We start from the raw sequence: 18,907 nt of genomic DNA, 5'->3' as shown, positions 1-18,907 counted from the left end.
TATATTAATTATAGTAATTACTAAACAAACTATAATTTGGCCCTTAAACTTTGTCTAAGAGTTCAATTTCATTACTATTTTTTTAAAAAAGGAGTTCAATTTCGTTCATGAGATAGTTTATGAAATTTTGAAAGTGTTTAACATTACTATTGCCTTAATTTTACTCCCAAAAATCACATAATAATTTCCATCAATATAATTTAAATAGTGTGAGATTAACATGTTGTCATGGTTATTAAAATTGAGATGCTATAGAGGATTGGTATGAGAGCCTTTTGGTCATATTGAGAGTCATAAAATTCTACTGTTTCATAAAATAAAATAAAAAGAAGAAAATCACCGATTAACAATGATGTGTTCAAGAATCTTAACATAGGTGTTAAAATACTCATTAATAAATTTTTTGAGGTAATTCTTTAATAAAAATTGATGATGATAATCTACAAGGAATCAAATAGATTATAAAGAGGATTCTCAAAAAAAAAAAAAAAAATATACAGAGATAAAAGTATTATTATAAAATATAAATAAGTTTTTAACTATAAAACATTATACCATACCATTCTATGAGTTTTAATTTTGAAAGCATAATGATTCAATTAAATAAATTTTAATTAATTATTAAATGGCCTCCATTTCTCTTTTTATATGCCAAATGGAGAGCAAAAAATTCAAAATTGTTACTAAAGGTCTTACAAAAGTTATTTATTTATTTATTTTTAATAAAAGAAGTTTAGCTCAAATGTCCGAACAACCAAGAACCAACTATAAATATATCAAAATTTAGGATTAGATCGATGCAATTGTGGTTGGATCACGATCCTACCACAATCAAACCAATCCCATGATTTGGATCTAGATACTACCCGATCCTACTAATTTAAAGATCTTATTGCAATTCAAATTGTTTAACAATTCTAGGATCAAAGGATTTTAAAGATTTGTACAATTTTTCCTAATATATATATATATATATATATTTGTACAAATTTAATAATAACTTTGAGAACAAATGATGATAAAGAGAGCAATTAGATCATTTTCAAAACCTCATAACTTTTGGACAAAGTTTAGCTTTTCTTTTTTCTTTTTTCTTTTTTTCTTTTTTTTGAGAATGAAGTTTAGCTACAAAATTAGTTGTAACTTTATACTATAACTCAATATCTTAATATTAAAGATGAATTTTGACAAATCCACCATTGAATTACATATTTTTCTTATATCCTTCATGCTTGCAATTTTTTTTAAGAAAATTAAAGATCAATTGCTATGTCATTAATAAATTGTTTAAATTATAAGTTTTTGTAATTTAAAATTATGCATGAAATATAAGCTTATAGATCATATAGTAAATAATATCCGATTAATACAAAATTTGAGATGTGTATTAACAATTTGATGGTTAGATTTTTAAAATATGTAGTAGTGTTTATTTTATTGAGTAAAGTTGTAGGCCTCAGGCTACAACCATTTTTGTAGTTAAACTTTGTTCATAACTTTTTTTTTTTTTGGTTAGAAAAACCTCATAACTAAAAATTAAGACAATATTAAAAAAAGAAATAGGACTATAGGAGTTTGACCATAACGTATTAAGGCAATATCTTATGTTCATGGCATTTTTTTTAATATAATAATAAACTAAATGTGTTAACAGTTTAGATTAGATATGCATGTTTATTTCTAAATAAAATATTAAATAAATATGCATAGAAAAAGATCAAATTAGTATGGTACATAGAAGAAAAATTATATGTAAAGTAAAATTCTCATGAATATGGATCATTATATATATATATATAAGATTAACCCAAGAAGATGTTATGTTGATCTGAGCTTGTTTAACCAAGGGACTTATAATTGAAATGGTTAATATTTTACTGTTTCTAATAGAGATATTTAAAATTCAAAATTCCTTCTTCTCCAATTCATGAAAAAGAAGGAATTTTGAACTCCGAATATTTTTATTAAAAACTTTAAGATATTAACCAGTTGAATTTATATATATATATATAAAATAAAAAAAGATTAACCCAAGAAGATGTTTTGTTGAAACATCTTCTTGGGTTAATCTTATTATTCTAAATTTCCTTTTTTTTTTAATAAAAAAAAATCAATAGAAAAAAGAAGGCAAAAAAATAAGGTGGCAAACTCGTTTATATTAAAATAAATATTTTAGGTCAAGTTGTGTTGTGTAGTGCTTTGGTGGTGTGGGAGGTTTTATAAAAGGTTTTAAAAATAAGTTGTTTGACTCTCCAACCCCAATGTGTGTGTGTGTGAGAGAGAGAGAGAGAGAGAGAGAGAGACAAGAGACAATAAGGAGAAGGAACCTTACCTAAGCTAGATCTGAAAAACCCAAAAAAAAAAAAAAAACTAAAACTAAAACCAAAAACCCTTTTTAAGGTTTTCATCAATCAAACAACACAACACAACACAACACAAGTTTCAAGTTTGTTTCAGAATTTCAATGCTCTGTTCTCTGTTCTGTTCTGTTCCTGAGTTCTGAGTTCTGAACTGACTAAATACTACTGCTACTGAACCTTAAAAAAAGAATCACAATATTTACGGAAAATGCCACGCCCTTATTTCCACAAGCTGATTCTCTCCACCACAATCCAATCCAAGCAACTGGTACCCTAATCTCTCTCTCTCTCTCTCTTTCTCTCTAGGGTTTTTGTTTAAATTGGCTTTTTTGTTGTTGTGGGGTATTGTGTTTCATGGATTTGGTTTTTATTTGTCGGTTTTTGAGGCAGAGTTGTGGGTTTCTGTTTGGTTTCCAAGAAATTTGAGAGAGAAATAGCAATACGGGAATTGGGTTTTTCTGGGTTTTGTTTCACAGGGTCTGTTTTGAATCTTTTGATTTCCTTTTGTGTGCTTCGTGGCCTATTATATAGGATTTAGATTTTTTTTTTTTTTTTGGTGAATAAGATTTTTGTAAGGCCCTTAAAACTAAAAAAAAAAAATACAATTTTTTTTAACAAAAAAAAAAAAAAAAATAAGAGTTTTTTGTTGCAAGATTTTTTTTTTTCCTTGCAACAAAAAAGTTTTTTTTTTTTTTTTTGGCACAATTTTTTGTAAAGAACAAGAACTCTGTTTGAAGGTGCTAAAACCCAAACTCTGTTTGGTTGTTGGGATTATATAGAGCCAGATAACTCGAACAGTTAATTGGAATTCCCTTTATTCTGTTTTGATATGGCTTGTTTTATGAGAATCTGATGAAACCCATGATTTTTTTTTGGTTGTAGAGAAAAACCCGGGTAAAGTAGAAGGAAAATGAATCAGTTTATCATAGATGTTGTGAAAGATTTAAGTGGGTTTTTCTTATTTATATATTTGAGAACTGAAATTCTTTTTTTCTTTTCTTTCTTGATAATTCAATTGATAATACAAGTGTGGGAGGGAGATAATTCTAACCTTGGATGGGGTTGTGCCAGTGAGCTACAAGGCTCTTTGTGAGAACCGAAATTCTTGAATTTTATATATTTGAGAACTGAAATTCTTTTTTTCTTTTCTTTCTTGATAATTCAATTGCTAATACAAGTGTGGGAGGGAGATAATTCTAACCTTGGATGGGGTTGTGCCACTGAGCTACAAGGCTCTTTGTGAGAACCGAAATTCTTGAATAGATGAGGTTTTGTTTATATTTCTCCATCTTTTTATCACGCAGTATTTCCTTAAAAAGGTGTTTTCTTGGGGTACTTATATTAGGTGTTGAAGAAAAGATGGCATTCATAAAGCACAGAAAATGTCATCTGAATGCTACTAGCAAAAGCAAAGCTATTTTGTAGATTTGTAGATACTTGAATGACATATTTCACTGTAATTGTTGGTGTTCTAGTTATATGCTGATCTTATGGACTCAGAATCTTGTTTTTCCATGTTATCATTAGGATATTGGTGCAAATTCACCAGTCACTAGTAATTTTGAGGTTTGCTTGAAATTTTCATTGTTCGGACACCTTGTGATTTTCTTCTTATAGGCATTGGTGATATTTAAGATTATCTTTTCTTAATTTTCATATTCCTTGTACTTGAATTATTGCCATACTCATATATGGTTGTTGGGGAAAGTTGATAATCTGGATATTACTCACTGTTGTTATGTCTCTGATACAATATTCTTTATACTTTGGATAATATTGCTAAACTTTTCTTGATGTTTTAATTTATTTTTGAAATGCTGTTGAACTTTTTAGTTTATAGGATTAGCATTAATGTTCTATTCATGTCATGTTTTTTGGTGCCACACGCACACAAGTACACAACTCAACTGAATACAACTAAGCCTAAATTCCAACTAATTGGGTACATGGATATATTATGCAACTTGGTCCTATGTGGGTGACCATGTCACCTGGTTACTTGTCCAACGTCATGTCTTAATTCATCTACAATTGTAAATCACGCATTTCATTGCAACAAACAAAACCTAACTTGATTGGGTATGTGCAGAGGATACCAGAAAAGTTTGTCATGAAAGTTAGGGATGACCTTTCTCCTGTTGTTACACTCTCTGTTCCTGATGGTCATGTTTGGCAAGTAGGATTGAAGAAAGTCGACAATAGTGCTTGGTTTCACAACGGTTGGCAAGACTTTGTTGAGCATTACTCCATCCGTGTTGGGTACTTTCTAGTATTCCGATATGAAGGGAATTCGAGCTTCTTTGTTCATATATTTAACTTGGCGAATTCTGAGGTCAACTATCAAAACAATACTCCCGGTGGCCCTCAAGGGATCAGTTATGCCAGTCATTATCGTGTTTTTGAAGAAATGGAAGATGATGACTTTGCAGAAATCTTGGGTTCCACGCCGACTACTGCATCTTTGAAAAACAAGCTTTTTGGTGAACGTGGAGATCTACTGACACCTAACAAAAGTTACAATCCTCCATCACTGCAGAATTTGTTCAATGGCTCTAAACTTAAAAACTGCTTGAATTGGGCTGGGGATGGGAACATGCATCCATCAAAGGTTGTTGATAAATCCTCATCAGAAATTCATCATACTCGAGAGATAGGTGTTCAATTTAATGCAACTGAGCTTAAAAAGTCTTTGGATGAAGTGAAATTGCAAAGTGCAGATCAAGAAATTCAAAAACTTAAAAAAACTATGAGAAAAAAGCGGAAAAATGATCCTAGTAAGCTCTTTAAAATTATTTTTCTCTTTTCATCTTGTGGAGCCTAAAGAATTTGATTTTCTCATCAGTAATTCTATAAAAATGCAGATGAGCAGGAGTCATCAGCTCGACACGAAGAGGAAGTAGATATGAGGTTCAGATTTTACGAAAGTGCTTCTGCAAGAAAGAGAACAGTGACAGCAGAGGAACGAGAAAGGGCTATTAATGCGGCTAAAGCATTTGAGCCAACCAATCCTTTCTGCAGGGTTGTCCTGCGGCCATCTTATTTATATAGGGGGTGTATAATGGTGAGCCATTGAGATTAATGTGCTAAACATGGCTTTACCTTATCGTATTAATAAAAAATAAATGTGCTTAGTGTATAATGTATTCATTTTACTTGTGCAGTATCTCCCATCATGCTTTGCTGAAAAGAATCTAAGTGGGGTATCAGGATTTATCAAACTTCAGACTTCTGAGGGGAGACAGTGGCCTGTCCGGTGCCTTTATAGAGGAGGCAGAGCAAAGTTAAGTCAGGGATGGTATGAATTTTCATTGGAGAATAATTTGGGGGAAGGAGATGTTTGTGTCTTTGAGCTGTTGAAGATGAGGGAAATTGTGCTGAAGGTTACTACATATCGTGTCCTCGATGATAATGGGCTGGTGGTGAACCAACCATTAATGCAACATGTCAACCACTTAAAACTAATTAGAAATTAGTTGCTGGTAATTTTCGGATTTCTAGACTGTATCAAGTAACTTTATCTTCTGGGTGGCCAGTTACTGATCTTATATCTTCACGAGGAGCTTAGTTGCTTTTTTGTGTCCATAAACTTTCCAAGATAACTTAGTGGAACTTTTAGTAGTTAGGAATTTGAATACCGATTTTTATGTCTTGACTAGGGTTGTAAATAGATTGTGCAATCTAGTTTTTATCAAAGTGGACCAGAACAATGGATCCTAGTCATTCCCTCTCCTCTTCCCTGCTTGATTTGGCATTTTCAACCTGAAATTTTATTTTATTGCTCCAGTTACTGATTGTTAATTTTCTCATGTGTTTGCAGCTAGGGAAGAATTACTTCTGTTGAGCTTTTATAATTTTGTTTATAGAAGAAAAATATTTCGTACTTTTTTGACATTGTTAATAGGCAACATGATGTGAAAAAATTTCCTAGAAATTGCACAAAATAAAACTAGCAGTTGTTTATCTATGACACCTCTTCATAATTTTGTGAGCTAATTGTGACAGTCAATAAAACATGCTGTTTAACAAAATCTGCCCAACTTGGACCCTGCAAAAAGTTGGAGCTTTGTGCATTGTGTATGCATTGTGTTCGACCTTTTACATGCGTAAGACCCTGCACAATTTCAGAATTGTTGTCGTCCTATTACTACTTATATTAGTCAGCATTGATGGATGGGTAGCTTTCTGATTCAGAAATAAAAAAGTTTACATATATTGAATTCTTTTTTGTTTTTTAAATTGAAGGTTTAATGTGCGTTGGTTTATATGTATTATGATACAAAAAGAATTCTTGTTTGATTAATAAGTTATACACACCCAATTGGTTTTTAAACCCATGAACTCACCCTCTACCCATAAGGGAGGAGATGCCAGTTTGTAAGCCCATTGTAATATTAATTTCTAACATAGGCATGATTGTTGTGTTCCGGCAGATTTATGCCATGTGGGACGGTGTGATTTGGATTCATTTGCAGGAACACTTTTGAGTGTTGCTTTCTTATGCTAAGTGGTGATTTTTTTTGGTGACTCTTGAGGTAGAGGAATTAGAATTGACATGCTCTTAATCTTAATGCAAGCAGTCAAGCACGACTTTTAAGATAAAATATTCATGTTATACTTTCTGGTTGGGAGATGGAAGATGTCAACATTATTGGGATAATGTTTTTATTGCATGTCTTGGATAGAGAATTGACATGTACAGGACATATTTCATTGTAGTTATTTCAGGCTGATAGGGGTTTTGCACTTTAGATTAGCGAACATTTTAGCAGGTCTAAATCTCATGGGACAATGTTAAAATGGTTTCGAGTGCATGTAGCCATGTGCAGCTTGTTAATACAATTTTGAGTTTAGAAATTCCTTCTGTTCGCTTTTCACAAGCTTTTCATTGACTTCATTTTGGTCGAGTTGCTCAAGATGCCACTGAGGTGTACCCATCAAATTTTGCAACATAAATTGATGGCTTTTATTTAGTGGTTCCAGTGAACCTGATGATCAAAATCTGTAGAAGGAACCATATTCTTGAGCAGAATTTTGTGAAGCATTTGCCTTGCCTTTTATTGCATGACATGTATGAATTCATCAATCTGTTGGACTGGGAAATGTTGCTGTGAGTTGTGACTGGTGTGTAAGGAAAATGATGTGAGATTGATCATAACTAGTCATTTGACAATATTCGTCCTTGTCAATTGGCACCCGTTGCACATTGGTCGGTAAGAAGAGTGGCGCGTTTAAATGAAAATCAAGGTTGTCAATTCAATTATTATGAAAATTGTCGTGTATATAATATTACTCTATTGATTAATGATTATAACGCTATAACTGCTTTACCAAATTTTTAATATTTTTAGTAGAATCTACCACAATTCATAAAAATTTAATACAACATTATAATAGTTTTTTTTTTTTTTTTTGAAAAAACACATTACAGTAGATCATTAGGTAAATCACGTAAAGTGAGTGCTAATACGTCAGTGGCCTTTTGTGCTTTATTTATTTAATTGGGAACCTCAAAAATGTAGTGACCTACAGAGTTGTCCAATTGTTGCTGAAGTTTAAATATTTTTTGTTTTTGTTTTTGTTTTGTGCTTCTACTATTAAAATAAAATTGAATACTGAATGAATCATGAAAGATGAAACAAATTACGTTAAAGAAAAATTGTAACATCAGTCCAAAAAGAAATAATAAATAAATAAAAAGGATTACGTTAAAGGAGGTAGGCATGCGAGGTGAGGTGAGTGATGTGACCCTATATCACATCTGCCTTAAATTATATAAATTATAGGCCTGTTTGGTGACCTATCTTGATATTCTAGTTGTGGACATATCTTTCTTGGCACAGGTGTTTTTTTTGTGCATATTAAGAAGATTCAGAAAGTTAGTTATAATCTTAAAAAAAAATGTATTTAATTTAATTAGATAATTATTATTCTTAAAAAATAAAAAATAGGATTAAAATTGTAATTCAATAAAATTAAAAAAAATTACCCCAAGAAACTTTTTTCCTAAAAATTAGCACATTCTCTATTTAAATATATTTCAAAACGTTTAATACACTTTTTTTCTTAAAAATTCATTCATGTGTAATTTCACTAACAGTAAATAAATTCAAATTGAAAAGTTACATTAAACTAAAAAAAAAAAGAGTTTCATCATACGTGCAAAGTGCGTTTGATGAAGCTAGTATAAATATAAAATAATTCCATTCCATAGAAGTCAAACAAGTAGATTTGTCTTCAACCAAAAAACAAAACTGTGAGGAAAAAAAAAGAAACCTATTTTCAATAATTTACCATCTAAAATTTTGTAGGCGCCTTTTTTGCGTACCAGGTGTTGGGTTGGGCTGCCTCCTGTGGTGATGGGCCTGAGTATTTTGAGTAGGAGAGTTCAGACCGGCCAACTGTAACTCACTTTGGGCTGGCTTGTGCGCAAACTAGGTCTTGTTTACTAGGAGTGTACTTACGGCAGGTAGATATAACAATAGCAGAAGAACAAAAATATGGTGACATTTTTTTAGTGAAAAATGACCAAGTAATCCCTATTTATGACAATCACAGTAATAACAATAGTTTTTACAAAAGAAGTGAAGGATTAAGTGACAATATGAGTTAATCGAAGAAATAATATCAAGTCAAGTTTGGGTCCGTAGAGGCAAAGACCAAAGAGGAAGAACGCCTCCTCTCAATGAAGCTAATCTCCTAGGAAAAGATCCTATCGCGGGGATTAATAACTTTGAGGGAATCAGACCTAAATGATTAGTGCCCAAAGGAATCTCTATTGTTTACTTGCCTCAAAGAGAGTGGGATTTCGAAGGGGAGAGAAGGGAACCGACTTACTGATGCCTGCCCATTATATTATCTTTCTTTTGTTTTCTGTTTTCTCTTTTATCTTTTCTTTTTCCTTTATTTTCCTTTTGTTTTCTTTTCACTTCGTAATACCTCTATTTTTCGATCCCCTATACAGGGCACGGCAAGGGTCTTCTTATAAGACCTGCCGTGATCGGGTTTTATCACTTTGCCCCTTAACCGCCTTTGTCTGGTCTGGGCGTACTTGCCGACCACCAAAGAGTTCGTCTATGTACCACTTACCTTTGCCAGACAAAGGTAGGTTTGTGTCGTTTGTTAGTCTGCCGTGGCATCCTTTCCTGCCACGTTGTAAATGTTTTCTCTCTCTTTCCCTCATGGCTTGCACCCAACGATTCTCCCCTCAACCTTGCCTCTTTTGGGTGGTCTGTCATCCCAGCAGGACGTACCTCCCAAAAGGGCTTGGGCAGGAGCCGCAGAATAGGTCTTTTTCCCTATCTCCACCACCAAACCATACTCCCCTTACCTCTTACCTCTGACCCATGACCCCATCACGTCCCATATTGGCTGGGTACAGGTTTGTGGTGCCTAGACCTTACGCGTGCTTCCTTTTCATGTATGTCCAAAATCCGCTTGCTCTCATGCATTTGCCGCAGTCTGGAGCTTTGTTTGAATAGTTTGCCACACTTCTTTGTTCTTTTATGTGGGCCGTTTTATAATTCACTGCTTTCTTTAGGGGCTGGGCTTCATTTGATACTGGGTTTTACATTTTTCTTAGCCCATTTCTTGATTGCCATCATGTCCTACCATACTATCCTGTCATTCATATTGTAATGATTTGGTCTTGCTGGTCCTCTTTTAGACTTGCCATTTACCCTTTCCCCCAAATGGCTTTGCATGGCCATGGGCTTTCTTACTTAGGGGCTCATGTGTCCCCTTGGGCATCCTCTGCCCATTTACTTGTTTTGGGCTTTCTCGGCCCATTTCCTAACTTTGTGTTCCCATGGGCTTTTACTTACTTCATTGGGTTTCTTCGGCCCAATTACTCCATACTCATCCTTGGGATTTGTGGTCCTACCAACAATCCCCTACTCTCTTTACTTACATTACTTTGAGCCTGCCGCATCCCATTTTTAATTTTTCACATCATACACTGCCTATAGGTTTGTTATTCTCTCTTTCCGGGCCTTTCGAGCCCACTTGCTTTCTCAAGGCCCATTTATTTATTTTATGGACCTGTGATCCATTATTCTTGCCGCTTGGGTTTAATGATTTCTTTCTATGCTTGCCACTTCTATTTGCTGCCTGCGTTGCTAAGTTGGGCTTCCTTCCTTCTATTTGTGTTTTACAAAAATGACCCTCAACAAATTTGTTGTGAAAAATTGTAAACATGATATTACTCTTTTGTTAAATAGTATTATCGAATGGTCATATACAACTTGAAAAATTAGTAATAACAGTGAACTAAACCAAAACAATTTAAACAATTAATACTTCAAACAGGTTGGAAACTCTTTAAGCAAGGGATTAATTAGAGAGTTAATCTGGATTAACTATTTCTTTAGAAACATTGGCATAATTAACATCGTGATGACAAAATTGTGGGTACTCAAGAATGGGTTAATTTAGCAATCCATTTGGACATCACAAAACCCATAATTGAAATGGATGATAACTTGTTGGGGTCCTTGGGGATTTTTTCAAAATAAATTCCATCTATGATATTAACATTTGTTCTTACCGTTCTAGTTCCAGTGTGTCTAATTGCATGTTCCTCTTGTATAAGCTCGAGGAAAATCAACTTGAGCACACAACATAAAAGAAACCATTGTGTTCTCCATTTGTGATATGACAATTAACAAGAGGCTTTTTGTTAACGGATGTTCGAATGCACTCGTTGAGGAGACATTTAATAAATTAAAAGAAACCATTGTGTGGACATATTGACAAAAGAAGGATATAGTTGTATTTCTCTATTTGTGATATAACATGAGGTTTTTTTGTTAATGAATGTTTAAATGCACTTGTTCAGGAGAAATTTAATAAATTCTTCTATATTAGAAAATAACAAAAACTAATAAACAAATATACATTTAACTGATTGGAAAGTAACAAAAACTAATAAACAAATACACATTTAATTGAATGTTGTGCGACTCCCTAAAAATACTTGAATGATTTCAATTAAAAAAAAGTACTCAATTTTAATTAATGCAGGATGGGGTTGGATTCATACCAAATTTAATGATAGCAACCATATAAATGGGGGTTGGATGATGCATACTCCATCTCTTCTTAAAGGTAAAGAAAATCTACGCATGACAAGAATGAGACCGGTCAAAATGGGCACACATTTTTGTATTTTGCTATCCCTAATTCGATGCGCCACTAGTGATAAGAATAAGATAGAATCAAGAAAGGAGGATATGTTATCATAAAAAAATGTCTGAAGTCATAAAAATATGTGTTTAAAAGATAGTAATAGAATATGTATAAAAATTAAATTATATACGCTAAATAAAATATATAATTTATGTTGTGTGCCAATTTTTTACTAATAAATATATCTCTTTCTCAAAGTTTATAAAAAAAAAAAAAAATCACAGACTGCCACATGACGATTACAATTCTTTTGATCTTTTATGGGACCCACAAAGACCCTGGCCCAGTTGTGGGGCCATTTAAAAGAAGTAAAATTTTCTTCATTTTCCCAAATATCAGCTAGTGGGGTTGATGAATGATGATCAATGATCATGGTCTGGCTCTCCCAGTGACTGAGTCTGAACAATCAAAATCAACAATGGCACAGCTGGTAAACCAAAGCCTCCATTCAAGCTCTCCGTGTCCAAACAGGAGGGCTTGCCTCTTTTACAAGTTAATGGATGTCTCTATTATCCAAGATAAGAAGCTGGTAAGCTTATAGTTCAGTTAAAGTAAAAGCTTGTTTGGTTGGTAGGAAAATTGTGAGAGAGAGAGAGAGAGAGAGAGAGAGAGAGAAACTTGTCTTTATTCAATTTTTTATGTGAGCACTTGAAGCTTAAAATTTTATAAAGTTGATTAAGTTTGAAAGGTTCCAACTTTGTTGACGTGGCTTTGGGCATGCACTAAATGGTTAACATATCAAGTTCAGATTTTTGTTAATTACTAATATTTATATTTACAGTTTTGGGTAGAAAAAATAATGGATCCTAAACTATGTTTGGTTGCTGAGAAAATTGGACATTTGGAGTTTTACAACTTTGGGGTTTTTTTTTTTTTTTTTTTGGGTCTACAAAGAGACAAAAAAAAAAAAAAAGAGAGCTATGTTTGCAAAAGTAGCTGTTTTTCCATGTGGTCATGGTGAGAAGATTGAAATGTTGAATATGGTTTGATAGTTTGGATTGTTTGGACTGCATGCAATTGGTCTTATGTTGTAATTTGGTTATGAACCCTGTACTGCTTAATGAGTCTTTTTTTCCTTACTTTTCTTCTTTAAAATGATCTTCTTTTACTTTTCTATTGGCTTTTGGTGACGTTCTTTTGCTTTTCTCTTTGGCCCCAAGTTATCTTTTTTATTTTTATTTCCCTCTCTGTCTCTCTCTTTTTGGCTTAAGCGATCATCATGTTTTTTTTTTTTCTTTGTTGGCCGTTGGATATGTGCTTTCAATATTGATGCTTTCTGCCCCTACCCATCCCCAACCTTTTTATACTCTTTACCAACAAGAAATTTCAAAAGCACTTGGTTACATTGAAAAGTGGCTGCGATAATTTTGGGGCTCAAACTTTTTGCAAATAACTATCAAGTGGATTACAATGAGTCATTTATCAAAAAAGGATTACAATGAGTCATTCTTGCGATTCTCTATTGATTGAACTTTAGCAAGTGACCATCAATTGGGTTACAATGAGTCATTCTTGTGATACCCCAATGATTTTATCCAAGTAAAATCACTAACATCTAACAATTACTGTTGTGGACACAAAAAAGAAAATGATCTATTAATGATGATTGATTTTGTTGGACCTGATTGATTGTGATTGATGCTAATGGATGCTGAGACTTTTAGGATTTAATTTTCTTTTATTTTTGAAATTAATGTAATAGATTACAAGTTATTTCCTTAGCAATTTATTTCTTGTCCCTCTATGATGTAAGTATGTAACTTTGGAGTCCTATTTAAAAGCCCAAAATGGTGTATTGTAAGCAATTGATTATGGCTTTATAAAATTTGGGTTGGGAGTTTTCTTTAATGCTTGGTGCTGGTTCCAAGTAGCCCTAAGTGTTGATGCCTAGGTTTTATCAACTATTTTTTTCACTTGAAGTTGATTTCAAGCAAACCCTAGGTGTTGATTCCTAGGTCCCACTCCTTTATTTTGTTCTTCATTTGTTTCCCAAACAAAATCCCCTCCCAGAGTCCCCTTGACCTATATCTATTACAATTTACAAGACCCCCCTATAAAGAAACCTTTGGAACAATATAGAAATACTAAAAGTTTGTTCTTCTCATTTCCTTTACCTAAACTGGGTTTAATAACCTTGGTGTTTGAGGAAAATATTTTCTGCTAGAAAGTTTTCACTTGTATATTGCTTATATGGATTAAAATTTTCTTTTGTTTTTGTTAAATAGTATCAATTCTTGAAATTCACGGGCAAAGATTGGGTCCAGTGCTCCTGTGCACTGGACCCTTCATTATGACACGTGTTCACTTTTGGCCACGTGTCATGATCTTGAGTCTTGACAGTCCAACCCAGCCCAAGTCCAAAATTAACTTACTGCGTGCCAATTAAAATAAGATGACATACCATCCTTATTGGTCTCATGTTCTAATTTATCAATAACATTACCAACTGATGCTGTCTGTGGTGAACTGCTGATATGAAATTTTTTTCCTTATTTCATTTCAACTGAAACAATGTAACTTAATTTTTGCATCCGCAGAGGATCCCAAATAAGTTTGTTAGAAAATTTGGAGATGAACTCTCTAGTGTTGCTACACTTTCTGTTCCCAGTGGTCGTTACTGGCTTGTGGAACTAAGGAAAGCTGGCCAGAGGTTGTGGTTTCATGACGGCTGGCATGAATTTGTAAAGCACCACTGCATTCATGCTGGAAATCTTTTGATCTTTCGATATGAAGGGAATTCAAACTTTGATATTTATATGTTCAATTTGACAGCTTGTGAATCATGTAATATTCCAAGTTGTTCTGAAGAACCCAATCATGTCAAGCAATGTCCAGCGTCTCTTGGAAAAGTAGCAGATAATGCCTCAATTGAAATCTTGGGTGCAGAAGAACCCAGCCATGGCAAGCACCATCCAGTGCTGCATGGAAAAGAAATAGAAGATGATGACTCAATTGAATTCTTGGGTTCTGTCCCTCCACGCCCAACTTCTATGCCTTGGAGAAACAATGTTTCTGATGAACATGTAGATCAGCAGAAACCCTATAAAACCTGCATTAGGACTGCATTAAAGAACTTAATGCATAGGCCTGATGGGGATAACATTCATCTAGCAAAGGATGCAGATACCCTAAAAGCAAAGGTTCGATCTACTAGAGAAATAGGCATCCAGTTCAATGAGACTGAACTTACCAGGACTGCAGGTGAAGTTGGATCAGGTTACTCGGATGAAGCACGACAAAGTGCCAAAAGAAGAAAGCAAAGTACTGAACCTAGTAAGCTCTATGAACTTATGTCCTCTGTTTATGCTCTATATTGATTTTCTCCTTGTTGATTTGATGAATAAATATATGAACATGAATCATCAGCAGAATTTAATGTGGAAGTGGGAATACCTGGGGCAAAAGTTTCGACAGCTGTAGCTGAAAAAAGAGGGAGGGCAATTCGTGCATCGCTAAGGTTCACCCCTGGTAATCCTTTTTGCAGGGTTGTCATGAAACCATCCTATATACACAAGGGATATCTTTTGGTTAGCTCCAACTATAATCTTCTTCTTTTTTTTTTTTCTTTTTTTTTTTTGAATTTTTATAAGTTTTTTATATACTGCTAAAGTGGAGATGCATTTCTTTTCACTTGTGCAGCATATTCCGTCCAGCTTTGCTCAGAAGTATCTGAACAGTTCGGGATCAATCGTGCTTCAAATTTCTGATGGGCCATCATGGCTTGTCCGATGTATTAATGAGGGTAATGGGGCTAAACTGAGCCAAGGATGGCGTGAGTTTGTGTTGGATAATTGTTTGGAGGAGGGAGATGTTTGTGTATTTGAGCTGATCAGTAAGGAGGACATCATGCTGAAACTGAAAGTGACCATATTTCGGGTTCTTGAAGACGCAGGTCCAGGAAATCAACCTTGAGAGAAGAGAAGCCAATCTGAACTAATTATAATCCTATGGTTGGTAAGTACCAACTTCCTACACTGTGCTAGGTACCTTTTTGTTTTTTTGGTGTGCTGTAACTTGTTTAGTTTATTCATGAAGCTTATATCTGTGCATAAACTTTTCAGTACAACTTATTTAACTTGACTCAATACAACCTCTTGGCACACCACTTTAACCTAAAAACTTAAGCCAAGAGATTTAGGTTATATCAACCACTTGCTCTTGTCACTAGTACAGTAGTACTCAATGTGGAATTCAATCACTTAATTAATCAAACTATTTACGCATGCATATTCCAACATTACTGCAGGGGAGATTTAGAAACTAATCATGTACCTTGAATAGGGTCTAAATTGGTTGTCCCATACTCCCATTAGTAACATCGTGGCAGACCATAACAGTATCTTAATTGCATTGTTACTTCTTTGGGCTTCAGGTCTTTGTTCAGACTCTCATTTATGCACTGCTTGGTTTAGAACTGTGCTTGTTTGCATATTCATAAAACAACTGCATTCTCATCATTTAAAGGGTATAGAGGTTATTTTTGCTATTTTAATGTTATGGTTTCTATTGTTTTACCGCTGGGCTAATAGAATTTTGATTAACTTTAAGTAGCAAATGCCAAAACATCTTAGGAATTGGCTAATAGAATTTGTGATTAGCTTTGACAGGAAAATGCTGTAACATTTTCGTCATTATTTCCCTTATGGTAACTAAAAAGATTTGATTACTTTGTAGACATTGCAACAAAGGTGAGGAAATCAAAGATGAAATATCAGATGCCTTCTATGCTTATTTCAGAAACTTTGGTTATTTGCAGGAACTTGCAGAATGTCTTTCTGTATATCTACTGGGCTTGATGAGGAAAGATTTTGAGTCAGTGGAATGACTGGGGTAGTAAGATAAAAGGCCTTTGTTCTTCCCCCCTGGTATTCTATGTTGTAAATAACAGTACTCTCAAGTCTCAACTTCTCTAAGTTCCATGTGAAAATCTAGCAAAACTTTTTAACTTGTTCAGTATTCCATGTTGAAGAGATGCATAATGCTATCTGTCAAAACACAGGGTCTCTCATTCCCTATGCCGAGCTCTTAGAACCCTGACAATATATATATATATATATACACATATCATATATGGTTTGTTAAATGCATTGATGAATGGACATGGAATGGAATGGCTATTTTGGTTTGTGAAGAAATAAATGCTAACTTTCTATACACCAAATAAAATAGAAGTAAATAAGATGACCAAATTCCTAGTGAAATAAAATATAAAAGTGCATTCATGATCAAGTGAAAACATATGATAACCTCAAATCCACAAAAATCCTACTTTAAAATTAACTGATTGCCTATTTTCAAAACAAAAATAAACAAATGATTATATCGCCAACTGCTTAATCAATTAAATACTCCTTTACAATAATACTAAAATGTATCAACTCCTTTACAATTTAATCATAGCAAACTTATATGCATCTTTTCAAAAAATAAAATCCTATAAAATCCTTGTATAAAAGTGTAGGTATCAAGAATATTCCCACCCTTACGTACACAATAACTCACTAAAGTAAAGTACGTAAATTTCCGATCTCCAAATTACAAAATCTCATATGGTGTCCCGATCTCTTGGCATCATTGACGTTATTGAGTTGCACGTGCAACTCATCTTACATGTTGCCATTTTGAAAATGAAACAGATCATTATCCAAGAAACTTGTGTTTTGGCCCAACATTTTTTAAATACAAAGATTAACGATTCATTAGGGAAAAAAAAAAAAAAAAGAGTAGAAGCAATACATATTACTATTTTTTGGGAAAGTAATCCGAGTAGATTCATCTACAAAATGCACAAAACCAACAGTGATTTGGCATCATTTAAAATTTTAAATACAATAACTTAATATTCCGATTGTTTAGAATGCATCGAAAAATGTACAAATTAAATAGAAAACAATTCATCTATATAATTTTTTTTTTGGTTTTAAAAAGAAAAAGAAAAAGAAATTTGTCTTTCATACAAGACTTTCTTATGATTATTGATCCAAAAAAGAAACAAAGTGAAAGTAAAATTAAAGCTCTTAATGTAATGGATTTATTCACCTTTTTTTTTAATAGAAAAAAAAAAATATATATATATATATATATCTAACATTTCAAATTCCAATTAGGAAGTCATGAGAACAGAATTGCAAAATACCCATTGCCTTGGACACTCAATGAATATGAATAGGAAGAAGAAAAAAACTATTGGGTGTTGCATGTATGCCCAACAAAAACTCATGTATTAAACTATAAAATTAATATTTGAAACAAAAATAAGATATGTTGTAGTGGCCATTGAATGAGGTGAAGGATGAAATATTTTTTTAATGGGAATTTTAAATGTATTAGATAGGGTAGAGGGAATTTTAAACTTGCATAGTTTACCTGATTTATAAAGCAATTGTTTGATAAAAAATGAAAAAGTTTTTAACAAAAGCAATTATTAGGGAAGTATGAAATTTTGAATTTGTGCATTTGGTTTCTTTTTTTTTTTTTTTCTTTTTTTTAAAAGAAAACGTTGAAAGCAACATATAGTATTTTTTTTACAGTTTCTTTTTTGATAATTTTTGTTGTTGTTGACAAAGATATATATATTATATATATATTTTGTTTTTCTTAGAGTTTGAAAAACTGATAGATTTATACAAAAACTGAATACATTTGAATGATTTCCACAATTCTCTCTTATTGGCAGTTGGAATACTTTATAGCGGGGTTGTAAAATTGTGCGTGAGATTTGAATTTTCATCAATTTCTAATAAATTTAATTTATAAATTTACTTATATACCTTATTTTTAGAAGCTTAATAAATAAATAATAATAATAATAATAATAACAAAGAAACCTGAAAAAAAAAAAAAGAAAAAAAAAAAGAAAAAAAAAGAAAAGAAAAAGCAACGATGTTTGCGTAAACTACGTGAACGTGGCTTACACTGTGAGATAGTTTGAAACTCACTCTGCAACTGACCCCGTGAAACGTGTCTCTATATACACAGTTTCTTCCATTATCTTTCTCTTTCACACTTTTAGTTTCTCAATCTCTGACTCTGAGATTGCTTTGCTTTGATATGGCGTCTAGGCCAAGGACTCGCCGCAGGGGACTGGAGCCCACTGACAAGCGTGAACGGCGTTGCAAGTATCCCACAAGGGATCCCGAGACTTTCTTCAAGATTGTTTTCAATGAAAAGATACTTGTATGTGTTTTTTTTTCCTTGAACTTTTCTGGGTCTTTTTCTGATTTCTCTGTTTTGTTCTTGAATGAAACACTTTGGGGTCTCTTACGTTGTTACATGCAAGTGTTACATTTGTTGCTTTACACTTTGTTTTCTGAGGCTACTTAACTTTCTGTTTGGTTTCTGAGAAAACCCGGGAAGAAGATGAG

The 18,907-nt window shown here is 33.1% G+C and overlaps 2 protein-coding genes across 4 annotated transcripts; both read left to right on the top strand.

Moving 5' to 3' along the window:
• The first annotated feature begins 2,254 nt into the window (after positions 1-2,254).
• LOC111986896 (B3 domain-containing transcription factor VRN1) lies at positions 2,255-6,143 on the top strand. Of its 2 annotated transcripts, none has more exons than XM_024018592.2 (4): positions 2,255-2,628; positions 4,450-5,134; positions 5,222-5,421; positions 5,522-6,143. In XM_024018592.2, exons 1-4 carry the CDS (start codon positions 2,569-2,571, stop codon positions 5,831-5,833), a joined length of 1,257 nt encoding a protein of 418 aa, XP_023874360.1. In that variant the 5' UTR covers positions 2,255-2,568; the 3' UTR covers positions 5,834-6,143. The 2 variants fall into 2 exon arrangements, with proteins under 2 accessions (XP_023874360.1, XP_065617415.1); XM_065761343.1 differs by lacking the exon at positions 2,255-2,628 and adding an exon at positions 3,112-3,628.
• A 5,716-nt stretch (positions 6,144-11,859) lies between these two features.
• On the top strand, positions 11,860-16,537 carry LOC112019399 (B3 domain-containing transcription factor VRN1). Of its 2 annotated transcripts, none has more exons than XM_065761350.1 (5): positions 11,860-12,072; positions 14,081-14,816; positions 14,910-15,070; positions 15,183-15,497; positions 16,300-16,537. In XM_065761350.1, the coding sequence occupies exons 1-4, from the start codon at positions 11,899-11,901 to the stop codon at positions 15,453-15,455; spliced, it is 1,344 nt and encodes a 447-aa protein (XP_065617422.1). In that variant the 5' UTR covers positions 11,860-11,898; the 3' UTR covers positions 15,456-15,497; positions 16,300-16,537. The 2 variants fall into 2 exon arrangements, with proteins under 2 accessions (XP_065617422.1, XP_065617423.1); XM_065761351.1 differs by having other exon boundaries at positions 11,862-12,072; positions 14,913-15,070.
• Positions 16,538-18,907: the final 2,370 nt, after the last annotated feature.

The sequence above is a fragment of the Quercus suber genome, unplaced genomic scaffold (genome assembly GCF_002906115.3).
Source record: "Quercus suber isolate HL8 unplaced genomic scaffold, Cork oak 2.0 scaffold_407, whole genome shotgun sequence".
Lineage (NCBI taxonomy): Eukaryota > Viridiplantae > Streptophyta > Magnoliopsida > Fagales > Fagaceae > Quercus > Quercus suber.
The sequence above is the reverse complement of the archived record's forward strand: the minus strand, read 5'-3'. Positions and strand labels throughout refer to the sequence as shown.